This window comes from Manacus candei, unplaced genomic scaffold (assembly GCF_025592945.1).
Source record: "Manacus candei isolate 608988 ecotype Guabito, Panama unplaced genomic scaffold, ASM2559294v1 h1tg000036l, whole genome shotgun sequence".
NCBI classification, from domain to species: Eukaryota; Metazoa; Chordata; class Aves; order Passeriformes; family Pipridae; genus Manacus; species Manacus candei.
The window spans coordinates 2,939,730-2,966,695 of NW_026138084.1; the positions used below are offsets into that span (position 1 = coordinate 2,939,730).

The following is a 26,966-nucleotide window of genomic DNA, read 5'->3' on the forward strand; positions in this document are numbered from 1 at the left end:
TCATGAATATCTCGAGCTGGAAGGGACCCACAAGGATCATCGAGTCTGACTCCTGGCCCTGCACAGACAGCCAGGAATCACACACTCCCTGATTCCCCTCTATCCCCTTCCCTTTGGTTTTTGGAGCAGCACTGGAGTCCTGTAAAATTCAGAGCCTGTTTCTGGATCCAGATGTAGCACAGCTGTACACAAAGCTTTCTACCTTCTCTGCCAGTTCATGTCACTGTTGGCTCACAGATGGATATCCCAGGTATTTTAAGGGTCCATTTAGAGGCAGCTGTGACAGGAGCCAAATCTAAGCTGCTCTTCAACAATATTTATTACTTTTAGGGTGACTACTGGGAGCGCAGGTGTTGAGGAACTAATCTCTAAAAATCAAAGTGCTGATCAGTAAATCTGATACTGAACAGGGTGTTTCACTCGGTGGACAACAGTGCTGGGCTGATCCCTGTGTAATCCCTCTCCAGCCAAACAGAGTTCCCTCCATCAAAACTGGCAACAGAAAATAATCCAATGCTGCTTTTAGGTTCGGTCCAAATTCTGTGACTGATGACAACAAAACATTTCCTGTGCATCTCTGCTCTGGAGCCAGGCTGGGAGAGCTGGGGGGGTTCACCTGGGGAAGAGAAGGCTCTGGGGAGACCTGAGAGCCCCTTCCAGGGCCTGAAGGGGCTCCAGGAGAGCTGGAGAGGGACTGGGGACAAGGGATGGAGGGACAGGATACAGGGAATGGCTTCCCACTGCCAGAGGGCAGGAAAAGATGGGATATTGGGAAGAGATTCTTCCCTGTGAGGGTGGTGAGACCCTGGCACAGGTTGCCCAGAGAAGCTGTGGCTGCCCCAGCCCTGGAAGTGTCCAAGGCCAGGCTGGACAGGGCTTGGAGCAACCTGGGCTCGTGGAAGGTGTCCCTGCCCATGATGGAGGGTTGGTTAAATCTTTAAAATCCCTTCCACACCATTCTGGGATTCTCTGATTCAAAGAGCCTTCAACAGCAAATAAAAACGTGAATTGTCAAACCACCACATTTCTTTATTCTTTTCTGTCTTTATTTTGAGGCAGACCCAGAAGCAATGAAATCTTTGTTCATCCTTGAGGCACTGTTTTTTTCTACAGTGTTTTAAAAATGGTCCTGAAAAGAAAAAAAATGTGATCAGCAACCCAAATATCAAGAGATTTCTGTGCAAGAGAGAATATTTCATGATAGGAAGACATTAGAAAACTGAGTAACTGGTACATTTTCGTGCTTTGATACAACTAGCCTGTGCCATCTCTGTTTCTAGAAGAGTTCACTACATCTGAATAGGAAAGAGTTTAGTCTTCTCAGATCACAATAGGTCTTTCCTAAGTGGAGTAGGACTCCATAAAAAACTAAGTAGAGGCCATAAATATTGAAGGCATTGCAGGATTGATTTGGGTCTTAAATTTCATTTTTAAGGGAAGAGAAAAATACAGGAACTCCTGTCTTTCCTCACCTCTTGCCCATTCCAGGCTGGAAGTGTTCCATCAGTAGGTGCAGTACAGGTAACAGACGTTAATTTTCCAGCACCAGACATGTTCATTGCTGGACAGATAAGCCATGACAAGCATTTTTCCTACAATAAAATAAGAATTAGAAAACAACACAGAATGAAATAGGACTGAAAGGGCTGGTTCTCCACGAGCTCTGTTCAGCAAAGTGGTTAAAGATGTGGAGCTCAGCACACCCGGAAAAACCCCATCGCTGCCCTTTGGCCAGAAAATCACTGAGCATCATTAAATGTGTGAGAGTTCCCTCTCAGAGCATTACCTCACACGTGACAGACAGCTGGGGGTTTATTGTGGGTTCCAAAACAGATTAAGGTGACAGGTTGCTGTGCAGAGGTGCACCTCACTATTTTCTCTGACTGATTCATGGTCAGGGAAGAGACTTCAAAACTGAAGCCGTTTCTTCCCCCCCAGAGATGACCTAATGAGACACAGTCATGAGATAAGGTTTTGCGTCAGCATCTTTTATGTAAATTCTTTTTTAGGGCTGGTAAGGGAGTGTTACAGTTGGCCACTTCATGAAGGAAAACAAACAGACAGAGTTCTATTTTTAGTCTTCTGAGAGTATAACTCACAAATGCCATTTTTCCAGAGGTGATCCGTTGAGTTTCCACATTTCTGCTCATGGTCAGCCAAGCTTTTAACACGGAATTGCATCTTAAATTCATGTGACAGTTACATACAAATCTTTCAAAGTGCTTCTGATATCTAACACAAAGTTCATAGCTTCTTTTTAACATCTTTTAGCATCTTTGAGAGCTTCATCAAAACTCCAGCTAAGCATTTTGAGAACTGCTACATACAACAAAGCAAGTAAGAAACCAAACTCTGTTTTCTCTACTGCCTAAACCAAGGTGAATATAACTGTCCCTCAGATTTTTAGATTCTTTACTGGACACATTTACTGGATCTGTTATTGCTCAGGTAGTTCGAGTGGGTATTTTCCTTGTACAGTAGTGAAATCCTAAACAAATCTATACCAGGTGTACCTGTACAACACCAGTGTTTTAGCACTGTACAACCAAACAAAAGTGATTTTGATATTTTGAGCATTGGAAGCAGCTTTACCTGCTCTCTGAAGTGTTGCTCCAGAATTCTCGTGCCGGGAAAAAAAATTAAAAAAGGATTTTAGACACACTGAAGACAATTAAAAGCATTTAACACCCCAAGGAATGGTAATGGATTGAACCTCTGTTCTGCCACTACAGCCCCAGTTCTTTGAGCCTTTGGTGTTATGCATTCAAAGAAAGTGTAAATGCAAGTGTGGGATTGTGGGAGAGTTTTCAAAACAGATCAGTGTGGTCATGGTTTATGTTCTTCTTCGTGTCCCTCTTCAAGGAAACATGAGAATAAAAGTCCCTATAGTATTCCATTGGGGGTTTTTTCACATGAAAGAGGTCATAACCGTGTACCACGCAGGGAAGGGTTGTGACACCACCATCATGGACAAAATTAGTTTGGTATTTAAAACAGTAACATCAGTCACCAGGAACCACTTCTGGCCCATAAAGATCCCACAAACTGCCCGCTGGTCAGCAGGTATGGCAGCCTGGGCTGTTCCCACCTCCCTGCTGGCAGGTAGAGGCTGCAGGAAGCTGCTCAGACTCTGAGGAACGTGTTCCCAATTTGTCTTGGCTGGTGCCTGTGCCGGTTTTCCCTTTGTGTGCGTCACTGGGCGTGCTGGATGGCATTCCTTGATACCGCCGGCGATACACCCGTGTTTGGAGATGGGTGTCATGTTCCACCTGGATGGGAAGTGTGTCCTGCTGAGGGATTGTGCTGCTCTGGTGACATTAAAGTACACTGCCAGTTCACCAGGGGAATTTGGCTAAAGGAGAGGGAGGAGGCACAGCCTCTGCTCCCAGGGACACCCAGCAGTGTCCCAGTCCCAGGACTGTGATGAATTCACAGGTGCTCAGGAGCTCAGTAAGGAGATCTCTGGTGTGAGCAAAGCCAGATCACAAGAGCAGAAGGGGTGGGTTTAGTAAGACCAATCACTGTATTGTGAACCACCTGCCCCTCACTCCCACCCCTTGGAAGGGCTGCAGGACACCTGCACCACCCTCACTTACACACTCAGTGTACAAAGAAATGAGGTTACGGGTTTTCTCCCTTATTTCCACTGTCCCTAAAGGTGCTTTACCCAAGACTTTGACTTACTCCAAAGCACGTAAAGTAAAATTGAGTGAACCTGGTGGTAGCAGCTCCCACCAAAGTGCCCAGTCTTAGCTAAAAGCAGCACTGCATGCAATTTCCCTGCTCCTACACATTTCCCTTTGGAACAGCCATTCTGGACCTGGAGCTGCCTTACTGATCCCACCAACTGGATCTACCTCAGGTGAGATGTGGTAGCTTCATTTTGCAGCAGTCTTGCAGCAGGAGCTGTGGGCAGGCTCTTTCAGCATGGCAAGGGGAGCAGCAAAGCTGGGGGCACCCCAAGTCCAGTCCTGCACTGGAGGCTGTCACAGTGCTTCCCAGCTCAGCAGCAAAGGCAAGAACTGGTCCTGGTCTGAGGTGAACCAGCTGGTGCCAGGGGCCTCACAAGGGGCAGCATGATGGAACCACCTGGTAGGGGTTTGCTCTCTCCCTTTGGTGGTTGTCCCCCATCCTGCTGTGTTGCACCATGAGGGAAGGCCATGAAACAAGCTGAGGAGCTGTGAGCCCATCTCTCTAGCACAAACACCAGTGAAAGTGGGGAAGAAACTCCCAAACAAACCCAGACCAAGCTTGTGATCCGCCTTTTTGGTGCCATCACTGGGTTTCATCCTGTTTCTGTATCCTGAGACAGGACCTGAGCTCAGACAGCTGCAGGCATTGGGTAGCATCTGCCTGCCCCAAAACCTGGTGGTTTGCACCCAAACTGGGGAGCATAGGATGTACAGACAGCCCCTGACAAGCACGTTGGCAGGAAAAGCAGAGCCCAGGTCTCCTGAGTGGTAATCCTGCCTGCTGGGCATATTCCCTTCCCCGTGGCCTCTGGGCCATGCAGAGCTCATGTCGAAGCCTGCACAGGTTCTATTTTTCATGTTCAGTAAAATTTGACTCAGTTTGTGCCAAAATCTCTCAGGATTCTCCCTCCCCTGTCCCCCATGAGTTATGTTTCCTTGAAAAACCACAACCCTCTCTGAGTACCTTAGAAATGCACCATAAGCACTAAGCCAACACGAGACAATAATAAATGAGGCAGAATTACATGCCAGGATGTGCTGGTGATAATGTTTTCCACTAAAGACGGGAGCAGTGAAATTTTCCAGCACAACAACAGAGGCCCTGCTCCCCCACCCCACGTGGAACACGAGCGAACTTCACCTGCCCACCCTGTGCCCGTCCAGCCCCAAACCTGCCCCACCTGCACCATCACCCGTGGGTGACACACGAAGCCACCAGTGACGGGCTTGGCCAGCCCAGCACTGGCTGACCTTTAAATCCATCTTGTCTTGTCTGCATGCCCAAGAGGAAATCACATGTGTGGCACGAGCCTGACCCAGAAATATTGCAGGGAGTAGGATATTTTGCGCGAATAAGGAAGGGCAGGGTCTGCAAGATGAATCACCACAACAATAATTATCCTGAGGAAAAACCTTGGAGGGTGGATTAACCGTGATAACTTGCCCTTTCAAGGTAACAACAATGCGAGCCGTCAGCTCTTCTCCACGGTGGGGGACAGAAAATGCTTCAGCACAAAGCATAAAAATAAAAATGATGGGAGTTCAGAAGAAGAGATTGCCCAAGGAGGCATCCTTCACTTCCCAACTGCCCCGGCTTCAGCCTGCCATTGTTATACAATGTGCCACAAGAATTGCTTCAAAAATTATTTTTAGCACACCAGCAGCTTTCAGTGAAAATAAATAAAGGGCCAGACAGTTGCTATAAAGACAGGAAATAAACTTTAGAAACTCTTTAGCTTTTGGCTAAGCAGGGCAACTGATTTACACAGTTCCTGAGCGTGCACGATAGTCTCAGATAAGATGAACTCTGACGGTTTTCTCTTTTCTTTCCTCCCATCAGCGCAGTTATAACATCACCATCAGTGCTTTGTGACTGCTCCCCACCTGGAGCAAACACCAAGGCCAGGAACCTCAGGGTGCTGCAGTCTCTGCCTGCACCTCTGGTGTGCATCTCCCATGGTTGTACCACGTGCAGCCAAAGGGTTCAGAGCCAGCAACCCCCATGAGCAGCAGCTGCAGTGCTGTGCCCATCCCAGTCCCTGGAGGCAGCTCCTGTGGCCAGGACACATCATCACAGCAGTGACCCTCTCCCTCCTCAGCCCACCCTGCTGCTTGGCTCAGGCAACAGGAGCACGAGTTCCTCCTGAGGAAGTGGGGAGAGCTCTGCTTGTGTGGCACTTGAACTGCTCAGAGGAGCTTCAAGCATCCCAAAGATGGGCAGAGCCACAGTGGAGGTGAGTGAGACAGGAAATGACCTCCCACCAGAGCGGCACCTCCAGCCCCTGCAGAGCCCCAGTGTGGGTGGGTACAGCTGCCCAGGGAGACCATGAATGACCTGCTGCTCATCCAACACCCCTGCACTGAGGGAGCAATGAGTAAAGGCCCAACTCTGTCTGCCAGTTGAAACAATATTCTACTTTTTGTTATTGAGCCAACCTTGTGTTCAGCCTTGGCTAAATGCTCTGAGCTACCATGTTGTCAAGCAGAGCAGTTGGTGGAGAGGTGACTATTTTGCTGCCTTTCAGCTGGTCAAGGGAGGGGATTGTCCCGCTCTGCACTGCCCTGGGGCGGCCTCACCTCAACATTGGGGCAGTTTGGGGGGACACAAAGGAAGGAAGGGATTGAGCCATCAGAGAGTGTCCAAAAGAGGCAACAGAGATGGGGAAGGGCCTTGATTTGAAGCCGTGTGAGGACACTGAGGGCACTTGGTGTGTTCAGCTGGAGCAGAGGAGACTGAGGGGAGACCTCAGTGCAGTTCCAATTCCTGGGCAGGGGCAGAGGAGGGGCAGGGACTGAGCTCTGCTCTGGGGGGACCAGGGACAGCAGCCAGGGAATGGCTGGAGCTGTGTCAGGGCAGGCTCAGGTTGGATCTCAGGCAAAGGTTCTTCCCCCAGAGGCTGGTTGGGCACTGCCCAGGCTCCCCAGGGCAGTGGGCACAGCCCCAAGGCTGCCAGAGCTGCAGGAGGGTTTGGATGATCCTCTGGGGCACAGGGGGTGACTCTGGGGATGGGCCTGTGCAGGGCTGAGGGTTGGACTGGATGATCCTTGTGGGTCTCTTCCAACTCAGCACATTCTGGGATTCTGTAACCAGTTATCTGCCTCAAGTCTGCTCTGAAGAGCTGAGGTGCCACAGCCTTGTCTGTGCTTCACCCCACCTGCCCCAGGGCTGGGGAAAGTGCTGGCATTCCTTCTGTGAATGCTGCCTGGAGCAGGTGCTTCCCAGGGCAAGAGCTGGAGAGAAAAACCCACCTGTGGTCACTCAAGGTCTGCACTGCCCCTGGACAGGACAGCTCTCTGCAGTGACCCCATCTGGGGCAAATAAACCCAAGTCTGGAAAGTGAAACCACGGGCAATCCATGCTCTGCTCCAGAGGCCAAGGTTGCTGCACAGGGAGCACGAGGCCTCACCTGCCCCTGCTCGTCGCTCACCAGACACGGAAGAGGCTCTGCCTTGCACGGAATCTGTGCTGGGGAGGGAGGTGCTGTCAGACTAACCCGAGGAAAGGCTCTTCCTGCTCCTCTCCCGTTCCAGCTGAACCTCTGCCAGCAGCAAACAGAGCCACGGAAAGTGAAACCACAGCACCGAGTGGGGAAGGAACCTGGAGAAGGTGCTTCTCAGGCGCTGCTCCTTCACCCGAGCTTGCAGTTACCACAGAACTCCTGTGCCCTTTGCAACCTGGGGAGTAACTTTAATAACAACAAGAAAATGAATGAAAACATTTCCCTGTCCCAATGGTATGTGGGTACCTTTCCATCTCACTGCTCCTGAGTTATAAGGAGTAACTTACCATTACTAAGCCTGTTAACAGCTTTATTTGCCTCTGCCACCTCCACTTCATTCTGAACTAGGCTGCCAACATCCTCTAATTTCTCCCCACCAGCCTCTCCTGAACATCCTGGATGTCTCCTGTTTGGAGACAGGTCCATCAGCACTTGAAGGGTGGTCTGGGGGCAAGGTGAGGTCACATTACTTAAACACCCGACTATTTTCTTTGCTTTCTTAGCTGTACACAGAGATCCCCTCTGACTGCAGGAACATCCCTCCCCTCTGTTTTTAATTTAAGGTTTAACAAAGTGATTTTCATATTTTTACATACCCAAAACATAAAAAAACCCCTTCAGCCACAGCCCTTCAGCTTGGACTTGGTCCTGCCTCCCCCAGTAACAGAACAAGAGTAAAACACCTTATCAATGTGGACAGATCAGTTTTCCCTGTGGTGGAGTTGTTTTCAGCGTGCTGTGATGTGTATTACAAAAGCCAAAGATATAAATGATCAACTGGAAGCTTGAATTAATTTTTCCTCATGTCTAAATTAGGAGGGTGAGTAATTGCTGCAGTAATCGCAGGCAGAGCCTGTTTATCAATGCCAGTGAATAATTGGCTATTAAACAATAGTGCACTTTGCCTTTGAAAATTCACAACACTCCAACAGGAAGCACAGGGCCAGTTTTATATTGGCCTGGTGATGGATGAGAGGAGTGGCAGGATTACAAAGGCAGTTTGGGGAAAAGCTTCCTGACGTGTCTCCCCCAAAAGCATCCCTGTGCCTGAAGAGTTATCCTTGCTGCAAGGATAAGCACACAGTGGGCTTAGATTACAGCATCTGAAGTCACAGGGCCAAAATAGCACAAGCTAATTCTGTAATCAATCACTCCTGATCACAGGCAGCCCCGGGCTGTGCCCCGAAACCACAGGCAGGAGCTGCCTCTTGTTTTCTGGTTTTGTACACGCGCCCGTCTGCCACTGTCTGACCTCACCCTTTGTTCATCACAGCATCTGGCCCTCTTATCTTCCTTCTGCCCTCCCATTTTCCATGCCAAGCCTATCCTCTTCCCACCATGCTCCTCATCCCTTCCTCTGACAACTCTGGATCAGATCCCTGTCCTCCCAGTGTACCACCCTCCCTGCCCAGCTCCACCAACCCCTCACTCCACCTGCTTTTCAGTGCCACCACTCCATTTCTTTCCCCTCCTGGACTCTGTGTGCTCACCCCAGGCACCCACAGCTCCTCCAGCTCCCAGGAACTCACCTGTGCTCTCTTCCAAGCCTCTTCCTTTCTCTGAGCTTTCTGGATCAGGAGCAGACATGGTGCAAATGATTGGGGATCCCTCCTCTTCCTGCTGCTTTCAAGCCCTTTCTCTTGCCCAATCTCATCCTCCTCCAGGATTCACCCAAAGCTCTTTCTTCTCCTCCCAGATTCCCCCACCCACTGTTGGTGGTGTCAGGTTCTGGTGTGACAACCCAACCAGTCTCTCATGTTGGCATCTCCATATCCTTGCTCCTTCACTTCATCCACAGCTCGTTTGACTCTCTCAGTCACTCTCAAATGGTTAATCTGCAATATTCTCCACCAACCACTGCTCTTCCTCACCTCCCTGCTGTGCAAATCCCCCCTCTGCTCACTGCTCATCCAGATAATTCAATTAGTTTTCCCCTGCTCCTCTGTTTGCAGACCTCTCCTCCCTGTCCTTTTTTTCAATTTGAAAATTGCTCATTTACTTTCAGGCTTCATTTCAGTTCCAGTCTAGACTGTTCTCCCAGAGTCTGACTGAATTTCACTTTTTCCCCCCCTAAGCTGTTAACACAGCAGCAATTCATTCTCTCCACCTCTGTACCATCACCTTCCCAACTAAGCAGCTGTAAGATCCAGCTGAATCTGAACAAGTGTATCTGCAACTCTGGCTGATGCAACTCCTGGCTCTCTTCTCCTGGCTCCCCTGTCCTCCTAGGAAATATGAGCTGACTGGTTTTGCTCACCTCTGCGGTAGGGCACTGGTCTGTTTTCCCTTCCAGTGGCATCTCCATGACATTTCACTGTCTTTCATCCTTCTTTCATCCCTTTTAATTCTAATTATCCTTAACTCTTTCTCATTTAGCCTTGAATTCTGCAATTTCCCCTTCACTAACATCCTTTAGAGTCTCCTTTCTTTAAGATGTACCAAAATGTCCTTGATTTCCCTCTTGTCCTTCCAGACTCTGGTCCCTCCCATAGCTCACTGCTGTTTGGAATATCCTGGTGTTCCTCTGGAAGTTTCTGCCCCTCACATCTTAGGGAAACTTCTCTGGTGGAGGTCTCTCATCTCTTCTTCTTACCAAGATGTCAGTCAGCCACTTCCTTTTATCTTCATTTGCTTTTAGCACAGTTGACCATGCTCCTCTCGAGCCCTTGTTCTCTGGACTCAGCCCCCTTCACCCCCAGCCCCCAGCACATTTGCTAAGCAGTTTTCAGCAGCCTTGAACAGCTCTTGGTCTCTTTTCTCCTACATCCCCTTTCCAAGGGAAAACCACCCACCAAACAAACCAAAAACCCAAACTCGCCTCCATACCCAAACTCACTGCCCACCTCTGCAGGGATGTCTCCTGTTTCACTGCTCAACTCCAGACCTGCCCTTTCTTTCCAACTAAAAAGTAAATAATAACAACAAAAGCTCTTTCTGTAGGATCAGCTCTTACTTAGATCTACTTTTAACTTGGGCTCATCCTGGCTAAAGCAAAGCTTGTGCCCATGTCTCAACAGAACCCCACTGTCCATCACTGCCACCATGACCAGGTCTGTCCACAGCCCACCACGGCCTGTGCTCTCTCTCCTAGTGCCCAGTTTATGAATCCTTCAAGAGTGGTTTAATTCTCTTGAAGTTTTTCCACACTGGGTCCTTGCAAAAGCACATCACTTCTGCAGCCACCTCTTTCCCATGCTGAGGAGTTCCTTTTTTACTGTGTCACTACCAAGAAGCCCTGGCTTGCAAAGCCCAGGGATCTGTGCAGGACTGGGGCACCTGACACAGGAAACGTGTGGACCTGTTGGAATGAGTCCAGAGGAGGCCATGGAGAAGCTCCAAGCACCTCTGCTCTGGAGCCAGCCTGGGAGATCTGGGGAGGTTCCCCTGGAGAAGAGAAGGCTCCAGGGAGACCTGAGAGCCCCTTCCAGGGCCTAAAGGGGCTCCAGGAGAGCTGGAGAGGGACTGGGGACAAGGGATGGAGGGACAGGACACAGGGAATGGCTTCCCACTGCCAGAGGGCCGGGCTAGATGGGATATTGGGAAGAGATTCTTCCCTGTGAGGATGGGGAGGCCCTGGCACAGGTTGCCCAGAGAAGCTGTGGCTGCCCCATCCCTGGAAGTGTCCAAGGCCAGGTTGGATGGGACTTGGAGCAACCTGGGCTAGTGGAAGGTGTCCCTGCCCATGGCAGGGGGTGGAATGAGATGGGCTTTAAGGTTCCTTCCAACCTAAACCATTCTGTGAGTCTGTGAAGATGGAATTATCAGAATCCTTTCCTACCACAAATCCATTACCAAATCTATAAATCCTCCCAGGAAGCTTTTCCATCTGTGCCCCCTACTTGGTTCAAGCACAGTGCTGACACCTTTGAAGTAGCCCTTACTCTCTGGTCCATAAGAAATTAATTTCACAAGAGCACAGTCTTCTGAGATGTCTAAAGGGTTTGAGTGTGCACTTGCTCCCCCCTGGCCATGGCTCCCAAAACTCCCAGGAATACTCCAGTAAAGGCTGAAATTTTTGGTGTCTTTCTGGGCTTTCCCTTCCGATGAGCAGCACAGAGAACTCCCTCCCTGACAAGGGCAGTCACTGGAACCAGACCAGCAAGAACATGACTGGAAAAGCTGTTTTAACCCAAAGCAGAAATCCAAGGTCGTGTCTGGAAGCCCCTTCCAGCTCAGAGAGCAGACACCAGATACTTTGCTTATCCTCTGTGACTACATGAGAGTCTTGGACCGAGACATAAAGCTTCTTAGAAAAATGACCAGTTTTGGCAGATGGACACTAGAACCAGTAATTAAGCTGCTGAATGTCCTCACCTGGCCATCAGAGAGATGGCCTCACCTCTGGCTGCAGTCTCAGTGACACCTGAGTGGTGTCACCACACAGGAGCTGCAGCAGGAGGGCAGCACAAAACTTCAGCTTCCTAACACCAAGTCTGTTCATGTGGCTTGACCCAGCAAGGTCTGCTGAAGCCAGTGAGGCCAGAACCACCCACAGCCACCAAACCCTTAGCCCAGACCCCCCAAGAGCCCCCAGCCCTTGTGGCCTGGTCCTGATGTGCCTCCATTTACACCTTCTCCACTACACGAAGTACATGCTCGGACTCGATCCCGACGTATTCCGTGTCGTTAGACCCCCAACAGTTTACAATTATATGTTTAATACCTTTAAAGTATTTACTCCACAATTACTCTTTGGAAATGTATAACTGGAGGGCTGTGTTACCAGGCCCATGGTAAACAGATGTGCTCCAAGTGTCTGTACAGGCAACCTTTCCAAAAACATGAATTAGCTTAGTCAAGCGTTTTCCACGAACGCATTTTTGACAGATCAGTTAATACTGTTTACATAATTTGAAACTAAATATTGAATGCAGGCCTATTTTGCCTTACATCTTGACATAAAATATATCTCTCTGTAGGTAGATAGGGAAATGTTCCCGGCTTTGCAAGGAGATAGGAAATTATTGATAAGAGCCCTGATATCTGCAATACAATACACTTTCCAAGGGTTCACAGAATTCCCCCAAAGTTCTCCTATTAGCAAAGGCTGTTTGAGCAAACTTGGCTGGAAAACAAAATCTCGTTCAGTACTTTTCCCTTTTTTTTTTTTTTTTTTGAACCTGCAGTGCTATTTTAAGACCAGTTTTATGGTTCCAGTTTAGGCAATGGCTAAAACGGAAGGGAAAAAAATGACAATATTTCATAACGTTTATGTGGCTCACTCCTGACTCTCTCTCACACCATGATATCACCGTGGCCTCGTGTGTTTTTGGTGACATCTTGACATCAGCCTTGTAAAAGTGCACCTCAAATACTTGAATAGAGGAAAAGGGAAGCTTTATTTTGGAAAAAAGACAGGGTTTGAGTTCTATCATTTTAATTATAGTTATATGGAGATATTAATCTAGTCATAGTCTCAAAATGTCTTCTGCTGATTGCCAGATTTGTAAATATGTGTTAGCCCAAGGTCAGGCCCCATCACAACAAAAAGCAGACCTGTGTCTTTCTGTGCCCTCCTCCCCATCATTCCACTTTCTCCACCCTTTCTCTCCTTCCTGCCGTGAACATGAGCTTGCTTCCCCTCATCTCCACATGATTTCCTCATGCTATTTGTTACCCCTTCCCATACACAGCTTTGTGACTCCGCCCTGCACATGGCCAGGGGATGGACACCACCCTTGTTGTCCCGGAGGCTGTTCCCACCCAGCCAGCCGTGCCCTGTGCCGGGCACATCCCCCCAGCCCGGCCGGCCCAGAGCCCACCCTGCTGCTGCAGTGACAGTGGCCAGCTCTGCCTCATCCTCCTCCTCACCCTGCTGCTGCAGTGACAGTGGCCAGCTCTGCCTCATCCTCCTCCTCACCCTGCTGCTGCAAGAACTGCCAGAGCTCAGCTTATGCCCTGACAAACCACAGGTTTTTGTCCCCAAAAGTCCCTCTGCAGCACTCCTGTGTTCAACACCAGCTGGCCACAGCTACCAGAGATGTCCCAGCTCTCTTCCCTCCACACGTGCTATTGCTGTGCCATCTCTCTTTACCTGGGGAGAACCTGATGGCTTTGGAAATACCTTCTTGGAAATACCTTCTGCAGCTTTCTGGTTCTTGCACTGCCTGGAAGACTGTCTCATATTTTCTGGATCAGATCCATGGTGCTTAAGACCTTTCTTTGGCAATGAATAATCTGCTTTGATGGTTCATCTTTTCACCTCTGTGTCCATTAATAAATGTGTAAAGGAAATGTCAGGTCTTTTTTTTTTTAAAAAAAAGGGCAAAAATAGTATTTATCTAAATGCACATTGTGATAACAAAGGAATATTATTTTTTTGCAAATGCAATATATTCCCCAGTGTGTTTGTAACACATAACTTACTTTGGAGTGGAATCAGAAAAGTCTCCCAAAGAAGCTGTGTGGGAAAACACGTAATTCAAAACAGTCTGGATGAGCAGCATCCCTGTGAACAAATAGCTGTGTTTATGCCTGTCAGGGGACCAGAGGTAAACAAAGAGAACAAAATGAGCCACTGAGAACTGGAGGTCACTGCATGTTGTGCAGTGGGCACGTGGTGACCCTCATGTTGCTTGAGGGAACAGAAGATGCAGACCAGTGGGGTTCATGTACTTAGCTCAAAATGACTGGCAAAAAGAGGTTTGTTTCTCCAGTTCTGCTACTGATGTTAAGGATTGCTGTTGGAGAGAGCAGTTTACTTCAAGTATACTAATGATTAGCTCCTTCTCTGGTATGTGCAGCACAGGCAGAGGTTCTGAACTCCAAGCACTCGAGGTGGTAACCAGGGAGGGGAGCACAGCCTGCAGCTGTAGGCAGGGTTAAGCCCAATCCCATTTTGGAATACAGCCCCAAGACCAGCCCAGAGTGTGCTTGCACGTGCCACAGCGAGCTTCCTACTCCTAGAGAAAGGGAAAAGTTCAGGGGATTTACAAAACAGCACATGAACAACCCCCAAGTCCTCTTGACTGTGTTTTTTTAGAATTGATGTTCATGTCTTCATACAGGGAGAATTCCAAGACCCAACCATATCAGTTTGCCCCAGAAGCAGGGCTGGGTGGAGCTCAACAGCTCAGGCTTGGAGCAGCTTCATTAACCTTGGTATGATGTAAAGTATTCCTTTATCTGCACTTGGATTAAAAAGTCTGAGCAAACCCTGAGAAACCCTGGACTCACAGACCATGTTTTCAGGAGTTCCTCAGGCCATGTCCAGCTCCAAAAGCCAGCAGATGTGTCAGAGGCCATGGCAGAACAGAGCCTGCCTGGGTGCTCCCACACAGACACAGCTCTGCACCGTACAGGCACAAACCAGCTGCATCTTCCGAGTCACTGAACAGCCAGCAAACTCCTAAATCAGCCAAACAGAGCCATTCCAAAGCTCTTTCCTCTCCCCAAATCTTCTACTGGCTTCTAATCATCCATCTCCAAAGCTCCCACAGCCCTCTGAGCCCATCAGTTCCTAGCTAGATGGAGCTGCAGGTAATTAGCTCCCAGACAGCTGTCCATGCCCAAACTCCTTCTGCTCCCTGGCTTGATTCACTGCTGGGGTCACCATCAGCCTGGCTCAGGTGGGCCCTATCTGGAGGACACCTCAGTGGAACCTGGGGGTCTGAGCTTCCCCCTCAAAAGGTACAACATTCCCGAGGTTTCTGTCCCTGGCCTGAGCTCACCAGACACTTGTTTGCATCACCAAATCAACTGATTAATCACAACAAGGCACCTTTTCATTGCCACAAGGGTTCCAAACCCACCCAGATTTGCTCTGGAAGGCTCTGGTCAGGCGGCTCTCGCCCTTCCTGAGCTCTGATCTGCCACAGCTCCTCACGGATTTCACTCCTTGCTTTTTATTGGTCCTTTTGCAGTCCCACGGATACATCTGTAAGCTGAGAAGCCACTGTGGTTGCTGATGACATGACACATTGCAGGAGTGGGCCAAGGAGAGCTCGGGAAATTAACTGAGTTTGCAAATCTTATTTATTTATTTATTGTATTTTTTTCCACACGCTTTTAGGAGGTAGCAGATTCTTAATGCAGACTGTTGGTATATTAACCTCACGTTTTTGCTGCTGAAAGGACTCTCTGGTCTGACTTCTGCAGGAGGTGTTTTGACAACAAAACAGTGCAGCTATGATTAGCCTGATAAAAGGGAGCCAGAGCTGGAGTATTGATGGTATGTGCATCTAGGATCTAGTTACAAAATGGGCTTTTAACCACATTTTCCCTTGTGAATTCATGTTATCAGAGGCCATCTGAAAAAAAAAAAAAAGACAGACAACCTTTCTTTTTCATTTTAGGTGGATATGTTTCTTGTATTTCTTTATGCTTATGAAAAATGAGACATTAATAACCTTGACTAGAACCACACACTGAGCAGACTGTGCAAACTTCCTTACTCAGCTTCAGTAACCCCTGCTGAGACCAGGAGCAGCAGTGACTCTCTTTAACTACTGGATCCAGTTGTGGTTTTGTGAGGGAGCCCAGCAATCCTGAAGGATTGTATCAAGACCGACAGACTTTTCAAGCTTCTTTTTTTTTTGCATCTAATTTATTTTGAGAATACATTTTCAGAGCTGATTAGCTGGTGTACTAAATCACTGCACTGCCTAACCCCAAAAAGCAACCCTGACTAACAATTAACAATAGAAACACCATTGTGGCAACAAGTGATGGATGGCTCCAGGGTGTAGCTTGGGCCTAGGCTTTGTTCAGAAGAAAGTTGCTGCTGCTAAATAAAGACATGGGTAGTAAAAGGTGAGAGCAAAGAGATCATATCTGGAATAAAACTATTTGCTCTGCTTGGGGATATGTTTCCTCATAGCAACGAGCATCTCAGGAGAGGCAGGGGAGAGCCATGGCTCAGATCACCAGTCTGGCACCACAGAGTCATGGAATGGTTTGGGTTGGAAGGGACCTTAAAGCTCATCCAATTCCACCCCTGCCATGGGCAGGGACACCTCCCACTAGCCCAGGGTGCTCCAAGCCCTGTCCAACCTGGCCTTGGAAAATTCCAGGGATGGGGCAGCCACAGCTGCTCTGGGCAACCTGTGCCAGGGCCTCCCCACCCTGAGAGGGAAGAATTTTCCCATCTCACTCTGCCCTCCTTCAGCTTAAGGCCATTCCCCCTTGTCCTATCACTCCACACCCTTGTGAAAAATCCCGCTCCAGCCTCCTTGTAGGCCCCTTTAGGCACTGGCAGGACCAGTAGAACCAAATCTCCCTCTGCCATAGCCTGGAACAAAACAGGCTCTCGAGGTTCCTTCTCTTGGGCTGTGGGTGAAGCACAGTGGAGAGGTCACTGTTTTCTCCCAGGTTGTACATTTAAGACTTGTACGTAGGGCCTGTGATTTCAGGCCTGCAGAGCCCCTCTGCCCTGTACCCTGGCAGCCAGGAGGGACATCCCTGTCCTGGGGCATCAGGGAGGGGATTGTCCCACTCTGCTCTGCCCTGGGGTGGCTTCACCTCAACATTGGGGCAGTTTGGGGGGACACAAAGGAAGGAAGGGATTGAGCCATCAGAGAGTGTCCAAAGGAGGCAACAGAGATGGGGAAGGGCCTTGATTTGAAGCCGTGTGAGGACACTGAGGGCACTTGGTGTGTTCAGCTGGAGCAGAGGAGACTGAGGGGAGACCTCAGTGCAGTTCCAGCTGCCTGGGCAGGGGCAGAGGAGGGGCAGGGACTGAGCTCTGCTCTGGGGGGACCAGGGACAGCAGCCAGGGAATGGCTGGAGCTGTGTCAGGGCAGGCTCACACTGGATCTCAGGCAAAGGTTCTTCCCCCAGAGGCTGGTTGGGCACTGCCCAGGCTCCCCAGGGCAGTGGGCACAGCCCCAAGGCTGCCAGAGCTCCAGGAAGGTTTGGCTGATCCTCTGGGGCACAGGGGGTGACTCTTGGGGATGGGCCTGTGCAGGGCTGAGGGTTGGACTGGATGATCCTTGTGGGTCCCTTCCAACTCAGCATATTCTGGGATTCTGTGGTTCCTTGGAGTTGGTGTCCCACTGGCTGCCAGCCCACACCCAGTGAGTGCAGCATCCTGGTCCATCCAGGCTGCCCCACACCCGGGCAGGGGCTGCTGAGCACACACCAGCTGGTCTCCCCTGAGGCAGAGTGAGCCAGGCTCTCCTCTCCCCCTGCCTTGGAGTCTCTCCCTGGTCAGGTCAGAGGAATGTGTTTGGAACAGGCCTGTCCCTTCCTGATGGCACAGACAGTTGTGCTTCATAGAGGAGCACAAACTGCCTCCCAAGTTCCTGCAAATAGGACACAGGGTTCTTCCAGAACAATCCTGAGAGCTGGTTTTGTACCTGCAGCCCACCTTCTCCTGAATCAGGATCTCTGGGATTTCTTTTAAATCCTTTTAAGAGCATGGTTTCAAGTTCATTTCTGTTGCCACAGGCAATTTTCTGATTCCTACTTTTCTGTCACTCATTTCTAATTATTTTTCTAAGGTTTGTGTTAATTTACCAATTTTCCTAAAACTTATTACTCTACTCTGTTAAGAGAAGTAGAATAATTTATCATAATGCCTATTGATTATATTATGCAGATATTAGAATCTATTTATTAGAAATAATAAAAATGAAGGCATAGTGTAAAAAAGGATACACATGCCCTGTAAAACAGGTGTCAGGTAAAGATTAGTTACTGCAGACCACTCAGAAGGCATCATGGTTGAAAGGACCATTTAAGGTCTACAGCATTTTAAATAATGATTAAAAAACTCTGAGAAATTTTGCCAAACGAGCCAAACTACCTCCTTTAATCTGCACAGGAATGTTATTTTATATATGCTTCACATGCCCACACACAGATGCTCACGTATATCTAGGTCACAACTTTTTTAGGAATGAACAGAGCAAGTTATTGATTAGCCCAATAAATTATTTATCTTCATTTTCTGAGAAGGCTTTGCCATTTTCTGCTCTTCCTGAACCTTAAGACAACAGTTTGCTCAGCCTTGACCTATCCCATACCCTTGTGCTGTGCTAAACAGATGACTTGCTGAGGTTGAATTATACTAAACATCAGAAATGCAAAAAAAAAAAATCCCCAAAATGAAGCCTAAAGAGGTCCTGCACCGTGTTTTATGTGCCAGATCACCAGAGCGGGGAATATGGACTGAAACTCTGAAGCAAATTTAAAATGACCTCCCAGTTATGTTATTGTTCAGAGGGTAGATTTGCTTTTTGGAAAGGAAGTTTCATTTCAGGATGAGACTCCTGAGACTTTTTGTGCCCATTTCTGCTCAAGGACTATTGAACCAACGTGACCAGTTGCACTAAGAGCAACAAAAGAAGCAACAACCCCCCCCTCCACCCTGTGTCCCAGAGTCCTCTTCAGCAGCAGCTCTGTTGCTCACCTGCAGTATTTTGGAGGTTGTTTTGGATGGTCCTAGCCTTTATAAGCCCAACTGATGGATCAGGACATCACTGTCCTGAGCTATGTATGATGCAAAAAATACAGACCTTCATTGCCAAATCTGCACAGGCAAAACAGATGCTTTGGTCAGTGGCTGCAATGGCAGGGCACATTCTGACACTTAGGAAGCTGCTCGATGTGCACAGAGGACAGTGTGCCGAGCAATCCACACCTCCTTACGGGACTGATAACACTGATGGCACAGAAGTACAGGCCAGATGTTTGGGCAAGGTGCATGTTTGGTCCTGCATGAGGCAGCATGGCCTGTTTAACCTCACAGAGCTCAGCAAACAGCTCCGTCTGTGTGTGCTGGAGGAGCCTGCTGTGTGCAGGGTATGGCAGCTCTCCCAGATGCCCTGCTGGCTGCACACCCATTGCTCCCTGCACACGGTGAGGTGCACGGCACTGTTAACATCAACACATAACATCCTTGCTGGTCAGAGGAGAGGATGGACAACTGCAGACTGAAATCCGGCCTTTCTGCCTGCTCTTAATGGCACTTGCCTTTGCTGGAAGGTTTCTCTCCCACCCGAAGAGGATCTGCCCTAAGCCTCGAATTATTCTCACCAATACATGCTGCCTTCTATTCACACCTGGCCCATCATCTTGAACCTGGTGCTGGATGTGCTCCAGGGCTGGGAACATGCTTTGCTCCACTGGAGGCTGCAAAAGCCTTGGGGCAGCTGCTCCCACCGCCCCAAATGCCCTGTAGGTGCTGAGGGCTGCCCACTCTGTCCACTGCTGCCCGCGCTTCCCTCTCTCCCTGTTCTTCCCCCTCTCCCTGCTCCTCCCTCTCCACCCGCTCTCCCCTCTCTCCCACCGCTCCCTCGGCTGCAGTCCCCGCCGTCCCCGCCGAGTGTCGCTCTGATAAAGAGGTTGCGGCGGGCGCTGCCCGCGGGGCTCGGGGCGCCCGCGCATCCCCCGCACCCCCTGAACCCCCCTCACCCCTTGGACCCCCCCGCACCTGTACTCCGCACCCCTCGTAGTCCCGCACCCCTCAGTCCCGCACCCAGCCCTCCCCGCACCCTGCGCCCTCCCCCCCCCCCCCACTGGACCCCGCACTCCCTCACCCCCCGCATTCCCTCACCCCCCGGACTTCCTGCACCCCGCACTTCCCATCCCCAGACCCCGCGCCCCTCGTACTCCCGCACCCCGCACTCCTGTCCCCTGCCCCCTCCACTGCCCCCCGCACACTCGCACCCCCCGCACTCCCGCACACTGCACCCCCCGCATCCCCCGCACTCCGCTCCGTTCCCCGCACGGAGCCGGGCCCGAGCCGGCCTCTGGCTCCGGCCGCCCGTGGGAAGGACGCGCGGGGAGGCTGCGGGGCGCCCAGGGGATGTGAATCCTCCGCCCGCACCGGGGAAGGGAGCGATGGAGGGATGGGGTGGGACCCCTGTCCGGGCCCTGGGCACTCGGCAGGGACGGACCCGGCCGCCCCCACCCCCCCAGGACCGGCTGCACCCCCGCTCGTCCCCCCGCTCCGGGGCCGTGCGGGCAGCGGCGGGTCCCTGCGGGCGCACCCGCTGTCCCGCAAAGGAGGCTCCAGCTCCTCGGAGGGGCTCCGGACCGGCTCCTCGGAGGGACCCTGAGGGATCCTGTCATCGTGTTTTTGTTTTCAGAAAAACATTATCAGCAGAACAATTCCCGCACCACACCCCTGTTATCATTTAGGTAACCTCCCTGTTAGAAATATTTGAAGTGGATAATAAAATAGTCACCATATCCGTGTAAATTCCCGCAACGAGGAGACGGGATCCTCCTCTCTGCCGGGCCGGTCCCCCTCCCCGCGGAGCGCCCGCACCCCCCGCTCTGCCCCCACCGTGGGCTCGGGCCGCGGACACCCGACGTGAACCCACGGCCACGGGGGCCCGGCGGGACCGAGCCCTGCCTCTGTCACTGGAAGGATCAGTCTCAAAACCAGCGGGGAGGGCACTGCGGGCACACGGGGCTCGCTCTTGCCCGCCGGAGGCCGCACCTGCCGGTGCCGCCTCTCCCCGCGGTGCGGGACGGGGCGGCGCTGCGGGGATGCTCGGCCGCCCGGGGCTCACCCGGCGCGGGGCCGGGGAGGCTGCGGGGAGGCAGAGCGAGGGGAGGAGCGTCGGGGCACACGCATAAAACCGGCCCCAGGTGCTCGGCGGCCCCGGCGAGCGGGCGGCGAGCGCGGAGTCAAAGCTTTGGCCGCGGTGCGGGCGCGGAGCGGCGCGGGGTGCGGGGTGCGGGCCGAGCCGGGCGCGGCGGCCCCAATGCCGCCCGGCGGGCCGGGGCCAGCCCCGGGGGCGCCCCCCGGTGACACCCCCCGGAGCCCCCGCCGCGTTCCCCCGGGCCGTGCCCGCAGGAGGAGGATCGCCCTGAGCCTCCCTGCAGGCAGGTGATCCGTCTGCCATTCCTGGTTCCCCTTCTTCCCACCTCCCCGCCTTTCTTCCCCCCCACCCCGGCTGGACAACTCCCTCCTGAGGAGAACACGCCCAAGTAGCTGAAAAAGAGAGAAAGAGAGGGGGGAAAAAAAAAAGGGAGGGGGGGAGAAGAGAGAAGAGAGTGAGACAATTCCCACTGAAGGTGGGGACGCGGCCGGCGCTCGCAGGACCCGCAGCCCATCCCGCACACGGCGCTCCTGTGCCAGCAGCGCAGCCGGCGCGGGGCTCGGAGCGGGGGAGCCCCGGCGGGGCCATGGTGAGAGGCGGCGGGGGCTCGGCGCGGAGCGGCGGGCGGTGCGGGGCGCGGCGGGGGCTGCCCCGCTCGGCCGGGCGGCCGTGACCGCGGCACCGCCAGCGACGGACCGGCACGGCACGGCACGGAACGGCCCCGAGCGCGCCGGGCATCGTTTCGCGTGTTGGTCTGAGCCACGGCAAGCAAGGAATATGAACAGGAAAACAAGGCGCTGGATCTTCCACATCTTCCTGAGCCTGGGGATTGTGTATATCAAGATTGGGTGAGTAACTTTTTTTTTTTTCCTTCCCTCTTTCTTTTATAACAATCGCGCTCTCACTCGCGCTCAGCCCAACCTGTCCAGACCTGTTACTATTTAACTCGGGAAGTCTCAAAAAAAAAAAAAAAAAGTGATGATGGTGGTGATCACGATTATTTCTCAAAAGACAGGTAAAGCCCGCGCATCTCGGGGCGAGGTGGCGGCCCCGGCCGTGTGCGGGGCTGCGAGGGGCCGGGCGGCGGTCCCTGCCGGGGGGACACCCGGGGGGATGCCCGGGCAGCCGGCCTTTCCCCGCCCCGGCCGGCTGTCCCCGGGGCTGGATGTCCCTGCCGGGTACCTGCCCCGTACCTGCCGGGTACCTGCCCGCCGGGGTACATCCCTCGGCGGCTCCGCCGGCGGACCCGCCTCCTCCCGCACCGAGCGGGGCGCAGGGAGGGTGGCGGCGCTTCGGCCCCGCAGCATCCCCGGCCCGTCCAGGTGCGCTCGGTGCGGGAGAAGGCGGCGCGGCCCGCGGGCAGGGTTGTCCGCCTTCCCTCCCTCCCTCCTCTAACTGTTGGACAGGTTTGGGAAAACCCTCCCAGCCCGTTGTCTGTGCGTGGCCCGGGCACGCAACGCCGCTGCATGCGCTTTAATTCACCAACGAGGAAGTTTGGTCCCGTTTTGGCAGGAGCCCGCGCTCTCCTTATCTTTGCCTTGGCTTGGAGAGAGGGAGAGGGAAGCGACAGGGGGAAAGGCGGGTGTTTTCCGGGGGCACCTGCCAAAGCCGGGCCCTGCAGCTCGGGAAAGCAGCGGGGTGCTGCGTCTGCCGCCGGTACGAGCCTCCCCTCAGCCAGCTCTGGTGTCCTGTCGTTGCAGGGGTTTTTCCTCGGTGGTGGCTCTGGGAGCGAGCATCATCTGTAACAAGATCCCGGGGCTCGCCCCCCGGCAGCGGGCGATCTGCCAGAGCAGGCCCGACGCGATCATCGTCATCGGGGAGGGGTCCCAAATGGGCATCAACGAGTGCCAGTTCCAGTTCCGCAACGGGCGCTGGAACTGCTCTGCCCTGGGAGAGAGGACCGTCTTCGGGAAGGAGCTCAAAGTGGGTACGTTGGTTCTCTGCTTGTCATTGACGGGCTGCCACCCGCAGGACACCGAAAGTGGGCACCGGGGGTGTGAGACGGGGGTGTCACGGGGCACGGCTGCTGGTTTGGGGAAGATCAGCTGGATCACACAGCTTGTGCCAGGGCAGGGCCAGCACCTGGGCTGTGGCTGTTGTCACCAGTGTGACTGACATCCCTGCTACCTCCTGGCAGGGCACCTGCCTGTGGTTCACTTCCACCATGGGATTGCACTGTCTTGCTCTCACAAGTCCTTTCCAAAAGGTTTTGCATTTGTGGGAACGGGACAGCTGCCTTATTCATGTACTTAGGGATGGATAAAAGGTTCTGGTTGAAGGCAGTGCTCAGAATGCTGAGCAGAGCTGGAATTACACTTCTGGGGTGCAGGCACCTCCACAGCAACGCTGACCTGATGTTTGTAGCCGGTGGGACTAAGGTGCAACAACCAGTGTCATTGTGAGGGATTCCCACCACACAGAACAGTTATCCCATAGCAACTGTATCCAGTGCCCTCTTTCCCAGCAGAAAGAGCAGGTGTGTTCTGGCTTGAGATGTCAGGGCTTTTGCAAACACTTCTAATCAACAGGCAGAAGATCCCATTTCCAGTTCCTGTGTTTTCATGTACTGCAGCAATACAAAATATATCAAAATTCTTAACTGAACCAGCATTAATAATGAAAAACACAATACACAGGTGTAGTTAAAACTCTCATACCCCCGTTCTGCAAAACACATAGTGGTGGAGTTTACTTGGGTTTTTTTTTTTTTGATTCCACAGCACTTAAAATACAAAGACTGAGGAAGTGTTTCCCAAATACAGGTTAGTCATTTCTAGAGCCACCACTGAAAGCTAATCACTCAGAGCACCACATTCTGCATCCAGAAGTTGAAGTTGGGCTTTATGGTTTCCAGTCCTGAGGCCTCCTGGTCTCTTCCCCATCTACAATGTAGTTGCATAAAACCAGAAACCCCATTTAACAATGCTCAGAGTGTTAGAAAACATAGCTATTTGATGGGAGTGGAAGAAGGGACTGAGAACAGAAGCAAGAAGAGTCCTGAGCAGCCGTGGGGAAACCCTCTGGACTGGCCCCAGGCACTGTTTGATCATATGGCAGGATATGTCCCTAGTACCTCATTCCTTGCATTCCCGTGAAATGCACAGGTACAGCCTTGCCCCTCTGCTCTGGAACTCCTGAGGACACTGAATGTGTATTTTATCACATCAGTGCACACTGATATGTATGTTTTCCAGAACTTGGTGATATTTAGGGAAAGAAACAGAAAGGGAACAACATGGCTGGGTTTGAAATCCCCACCTTTCAACATCTTTGATAATAAGAATGACTCAAGTAGAGAAGGTAAAAAGCCCCCTGCACAACATTGTGAAACATCTGAAAAAGGACCATTTATTGAGATTAGCTCATTGTTTCTGTTCCTTGAGCTGAGCTCTTCCTGTCAGTGATGTATGCAGGTGTTTGCCACTTAGTGGCATGTCAGTAAAGAGTCCATTTGGATGGCTGACAGGTTTGGGCTCATTTAGTCTGAGAGTAACATTTCCTTAAACAGAAAATGTGAGAAGGATTTTTTTTCTTCTCCAACAAATCAGAAAACTGTGGAGTTATTGTGGTCTGTTGTATAAACATGCTCTCAGTTCCCTTCCTCCGTCCGAAAATTGAATTATTTAGCTAGTGGGTTATATTTAGGTCCTTTTAAAGAAAGTCAATATTAAAGGAAGTAGACTTTGATCTGTTTTTGAGGTGATAACTCTTAATATGTTCTATCTATCCATTATGAGCTAAGATGGATAGGGCAAATTCCTCGTTGGTTTCAGAACACAGTCAAGAGTTGAATGGCATCCAAATTATAAAACTCATTTAAAGAATACCCAAACCATTCAAATTTAAACAGGTTATATATTTAAATTTTAAAGTAAACTTTCATAAAAATCACAGAGGTTTAAAATCCAGTGGTGAATTTTATTTGTGCACAGGCATTCCTGGGGTCTCAAGGGTAAAAGTACTCAGGCTCTCAAACACCACGAAATATTATAGTGTAACCACTCCTGCTCAGGTTGTCTCCTTGTTCTTCTGCTTCTTCCCTATCAGCAGGTATAGAAACCTTGAATGTCTGACATAGCTCATCTTTCTATGGCTATAAGGAAAAAGCATTTTCCTCACGGGTCTTTCTTTCCCTTGGATCTCTGTCAGGGTGTGCTCTAGGTTACAGAGTATATTCCAGAGAAATAATATCTCACTCTGGTTAAAAAGGATAAAACCTGTGTGCCATAAAGCCATAAGTCAAATTTGATGGCCACGAATAGGAGTAGTTCAGGCCTGAGTGCCTCACCCAAAATTGTAAAGAGATGTGTGACATGAAGGACCATGTACCCTATAGGAGCTGTTTCAAGGTGAACTCTGCACAAGAACAGTCCAGGAAACCATTAGGCAAAGATGCTGTGCCCTTGTTGCTTTTTTAATTAGAGGGTATTACAAAACATTATTTCAACAGCAACTAAACATTAGCACCTTTTCTAGCATTCAACAACTGGTTGTATTGTTCAGGCAGTTGCATCCTCAGAGTTGTTACCTGGGAAGTACGTGGGGCACCTTTGTCTTACCACTTGCAATAAAGTCAGTGAGCCACACATGAGCTCATTCCTCCCTCCCTGCCTCTGGAGTGGCACTGATGGACTCTCTCTGTGATTAGGAGATGACTTCAGAATGACAGAAATGTGGCTCAGCCGGGCACGTGCAGCGAGCAGAGCCTGAGATCAATTTAGGAGGATGTGCCTAAGTAACTCTTATGCTAATGGGATTTGTGTGTGTCAGTCCATACAAATAAGTTCCCTTGGATACCACAGATTCTGTGAAGTATTTCCCAGCCACAATTTTGATGACACAGCAAGCCCAAATCTCTTCAAACCCAGGTTTCTTTAGCCTTACTGGGTAACCTGTTTTATGAATGTTATATAAATGTACCCAAATTATCTCAATTCTCTTGTTGCCGCTCAGGGTGATTCAGGAGGTGTGAGTTCTCCTCATGACCCTACTGCTGTGTGGCTGATCGTGGCACTCTGCTCTGTGTTCCTCTTTCCCTGTTTTTAAAATGGCAACACAGCTGACACACTTGGAAATCAGTAGGAAGAGAACATCAAACATTTTCCTGTTCTAATCTGTAGCACGTGTGTTTTTTAAAATTACATATAATCAATCCAGCAGTGGTAGTGTATTTGTAGAGTTATAGGAAGCAACCATTTAAACTCATCCATGCATCATAAGGCCTATTTGTGATCACAGGCTTGAGTTTCCAGCTCGTCAGAGCCGTGCTTCATTTTGTCTAGTTTGTCCTTCAAAAGAGAGATTCTTCCCTGCTGCCATTCTGTGGATATCTTATCATGACAGCTGGTGACAATAGTGCCAATAACATGGAGAGAAATAACAGCAGAAGTGACTCCAGTTTGCTCCAGCTGAGGACTTGGAAATGAGAAAGTCACAATCAAGATCCACACAAGGATGTTTTTTCTAGACAATTCCGTAGACACCTTATTAATAATGTAAAGTCACAAAGAGAATTTTTAAAATAACCATGGAGATGATGCAACACTGCAATTATGGACACACTTAACAACAAATACCTTTGTTGCAGTGGTCAGCAGTTCTGTTCCTGGAGACGTCCACAATCCAAACCACGGCTTTAAAGCACAATAGACCAAAAGCCTCCTGCCCACCTCTCTTCAGGTGAAATGTGGTTCAAGCCTAAAGATCTGAACAACCAGTGGAGCCTTTGATAGAATCTGAAAATCAGATTTGGGCTCTGATGATCACGGAAGGAGCAAGTGCTGCGGTGAAGGCTTTTCATCAGGTGCCTCAGTGGCCCTTTTTGCAGCCTTGTGAAGAGGTGGTGAACAGTAACTTTGCTGTTTGTGACAGTAACTGTCTCAAATAACTGCCTTGGGATGTGCCTATATTTCATGGGATCTGCAGGACAGCACCGTATTGGCATCATAGGGCAGAAATCAAAACCCATGTGCTTTTTCCCTAAGGGAGCAGCCCTGCCACTATTAAATGAGCTTTCCCAAGTGAAAACAGCACAAACTGTTTGCATCTTGACAAAGTGACACAGCAAAGGGGAAACTCCCTTGAGTGCAGATCTGTGGGATCTGCACTACAGCCCTGCAGAAGCTGCCCTGGCCCCTGGGTGGGGGAGGATGGAGGAGGGCAGGGGCTGTGGAGATGTGGTGGCCTGCAAAGGATGTTACAGCAAAACTGGCCTTACCCAAAGATGCCAGTTCTTTGCTTTCTTTTGCACTGGAAAATGCTTCAGGATCATCAGCTGATGT

General features: G+C 50.7%; 3 protein-coding genes across 6 annotated transcripts in view; 2 read left to right on the top strand and 1 right to left on the bottom strand.

Annotated features, from left to right (window-relative positions):
- Window positions 1-26,966, top strand: part of LOC127473544 (uncharacterized) — a 460,553-nt gene that overhangs the window by 51,822 nt on the left and 381,765 nt on the right. The gene's annotated exons all lie outside the window — the stretch shown is intronic.
- On the bottom strand, window positions 804-21,423 carry LOC127473542 (translation initiation factor IF-2-like). Of its 4 annotated transcripts, none has more exons than XR_007905488.1 (4): window positions 20,323-21,423; window positions 7,121-7,378; window positions 1,473-1,592; window positions 804-1,129 (listed from the first exon to the last, which is right to left on the bottom strand). XR_007905488.1 is itself a non-coding variant. In XM_051793298.1 (3 exons), exons 1-3 carry the CDS (start codon window positions 21,421-21,423, stop codon window positions 1,118-1,120), a joined length of 1,233 nt encoding a protein of 410 aa, XP_051649258.1. In that variant the 3' UTR covers window positions 804-1,117. The 4 variants fall into 4 exon arrangements, 2 of the variants coding, with proteins under 2 accessions (XP_051649258.1, XP_051649257.1); XR_007905487.1 differs by having other exon boundaries at window positions 7,100-7,378; XM_051793298.1 differs by lacking the exon at window positions 7,121-7,378.
- WNT7A (Wnt family member 7A) overlaps window positions 21,447-26,966 on the top strand; it is a 39,106-nt gene continuing 33,586 nt past the window's right edge. The window contains exons 1-2 of the mRNA XM_051793319.1: window positions 21,447-21,533; window positions 22,386-22,612. Coding sequence (XP_051649279.1) covers window positions 21,463-21,533; window positions 22,386-22,612 — 298 coding nt within the window. The 5' untranslated portion in view covers window positions 21,447-21,462. The remainder of the gene's footprint in view (window positions 21,534-22,385; window positions 22,613-26,966) is intronic.

Bases quoted from the DNA above. Each gene is read 5' to 3' on its own strand.
- LOC127473542 (XM_051793298.1), bottom strand. From the start codon at position 21,423: ATGCCCGGCGCGCTCGGGGCCGTTCCGTGCCGTGCCGTGCCGGTCCGT. The intron at 1,593-20,322 runs GTGACTATTTTA...ATTTTATTGTAG, and splicing joins CGGGAATTTACACGGATATG to GAAAAATGCTTGTCATGGCT.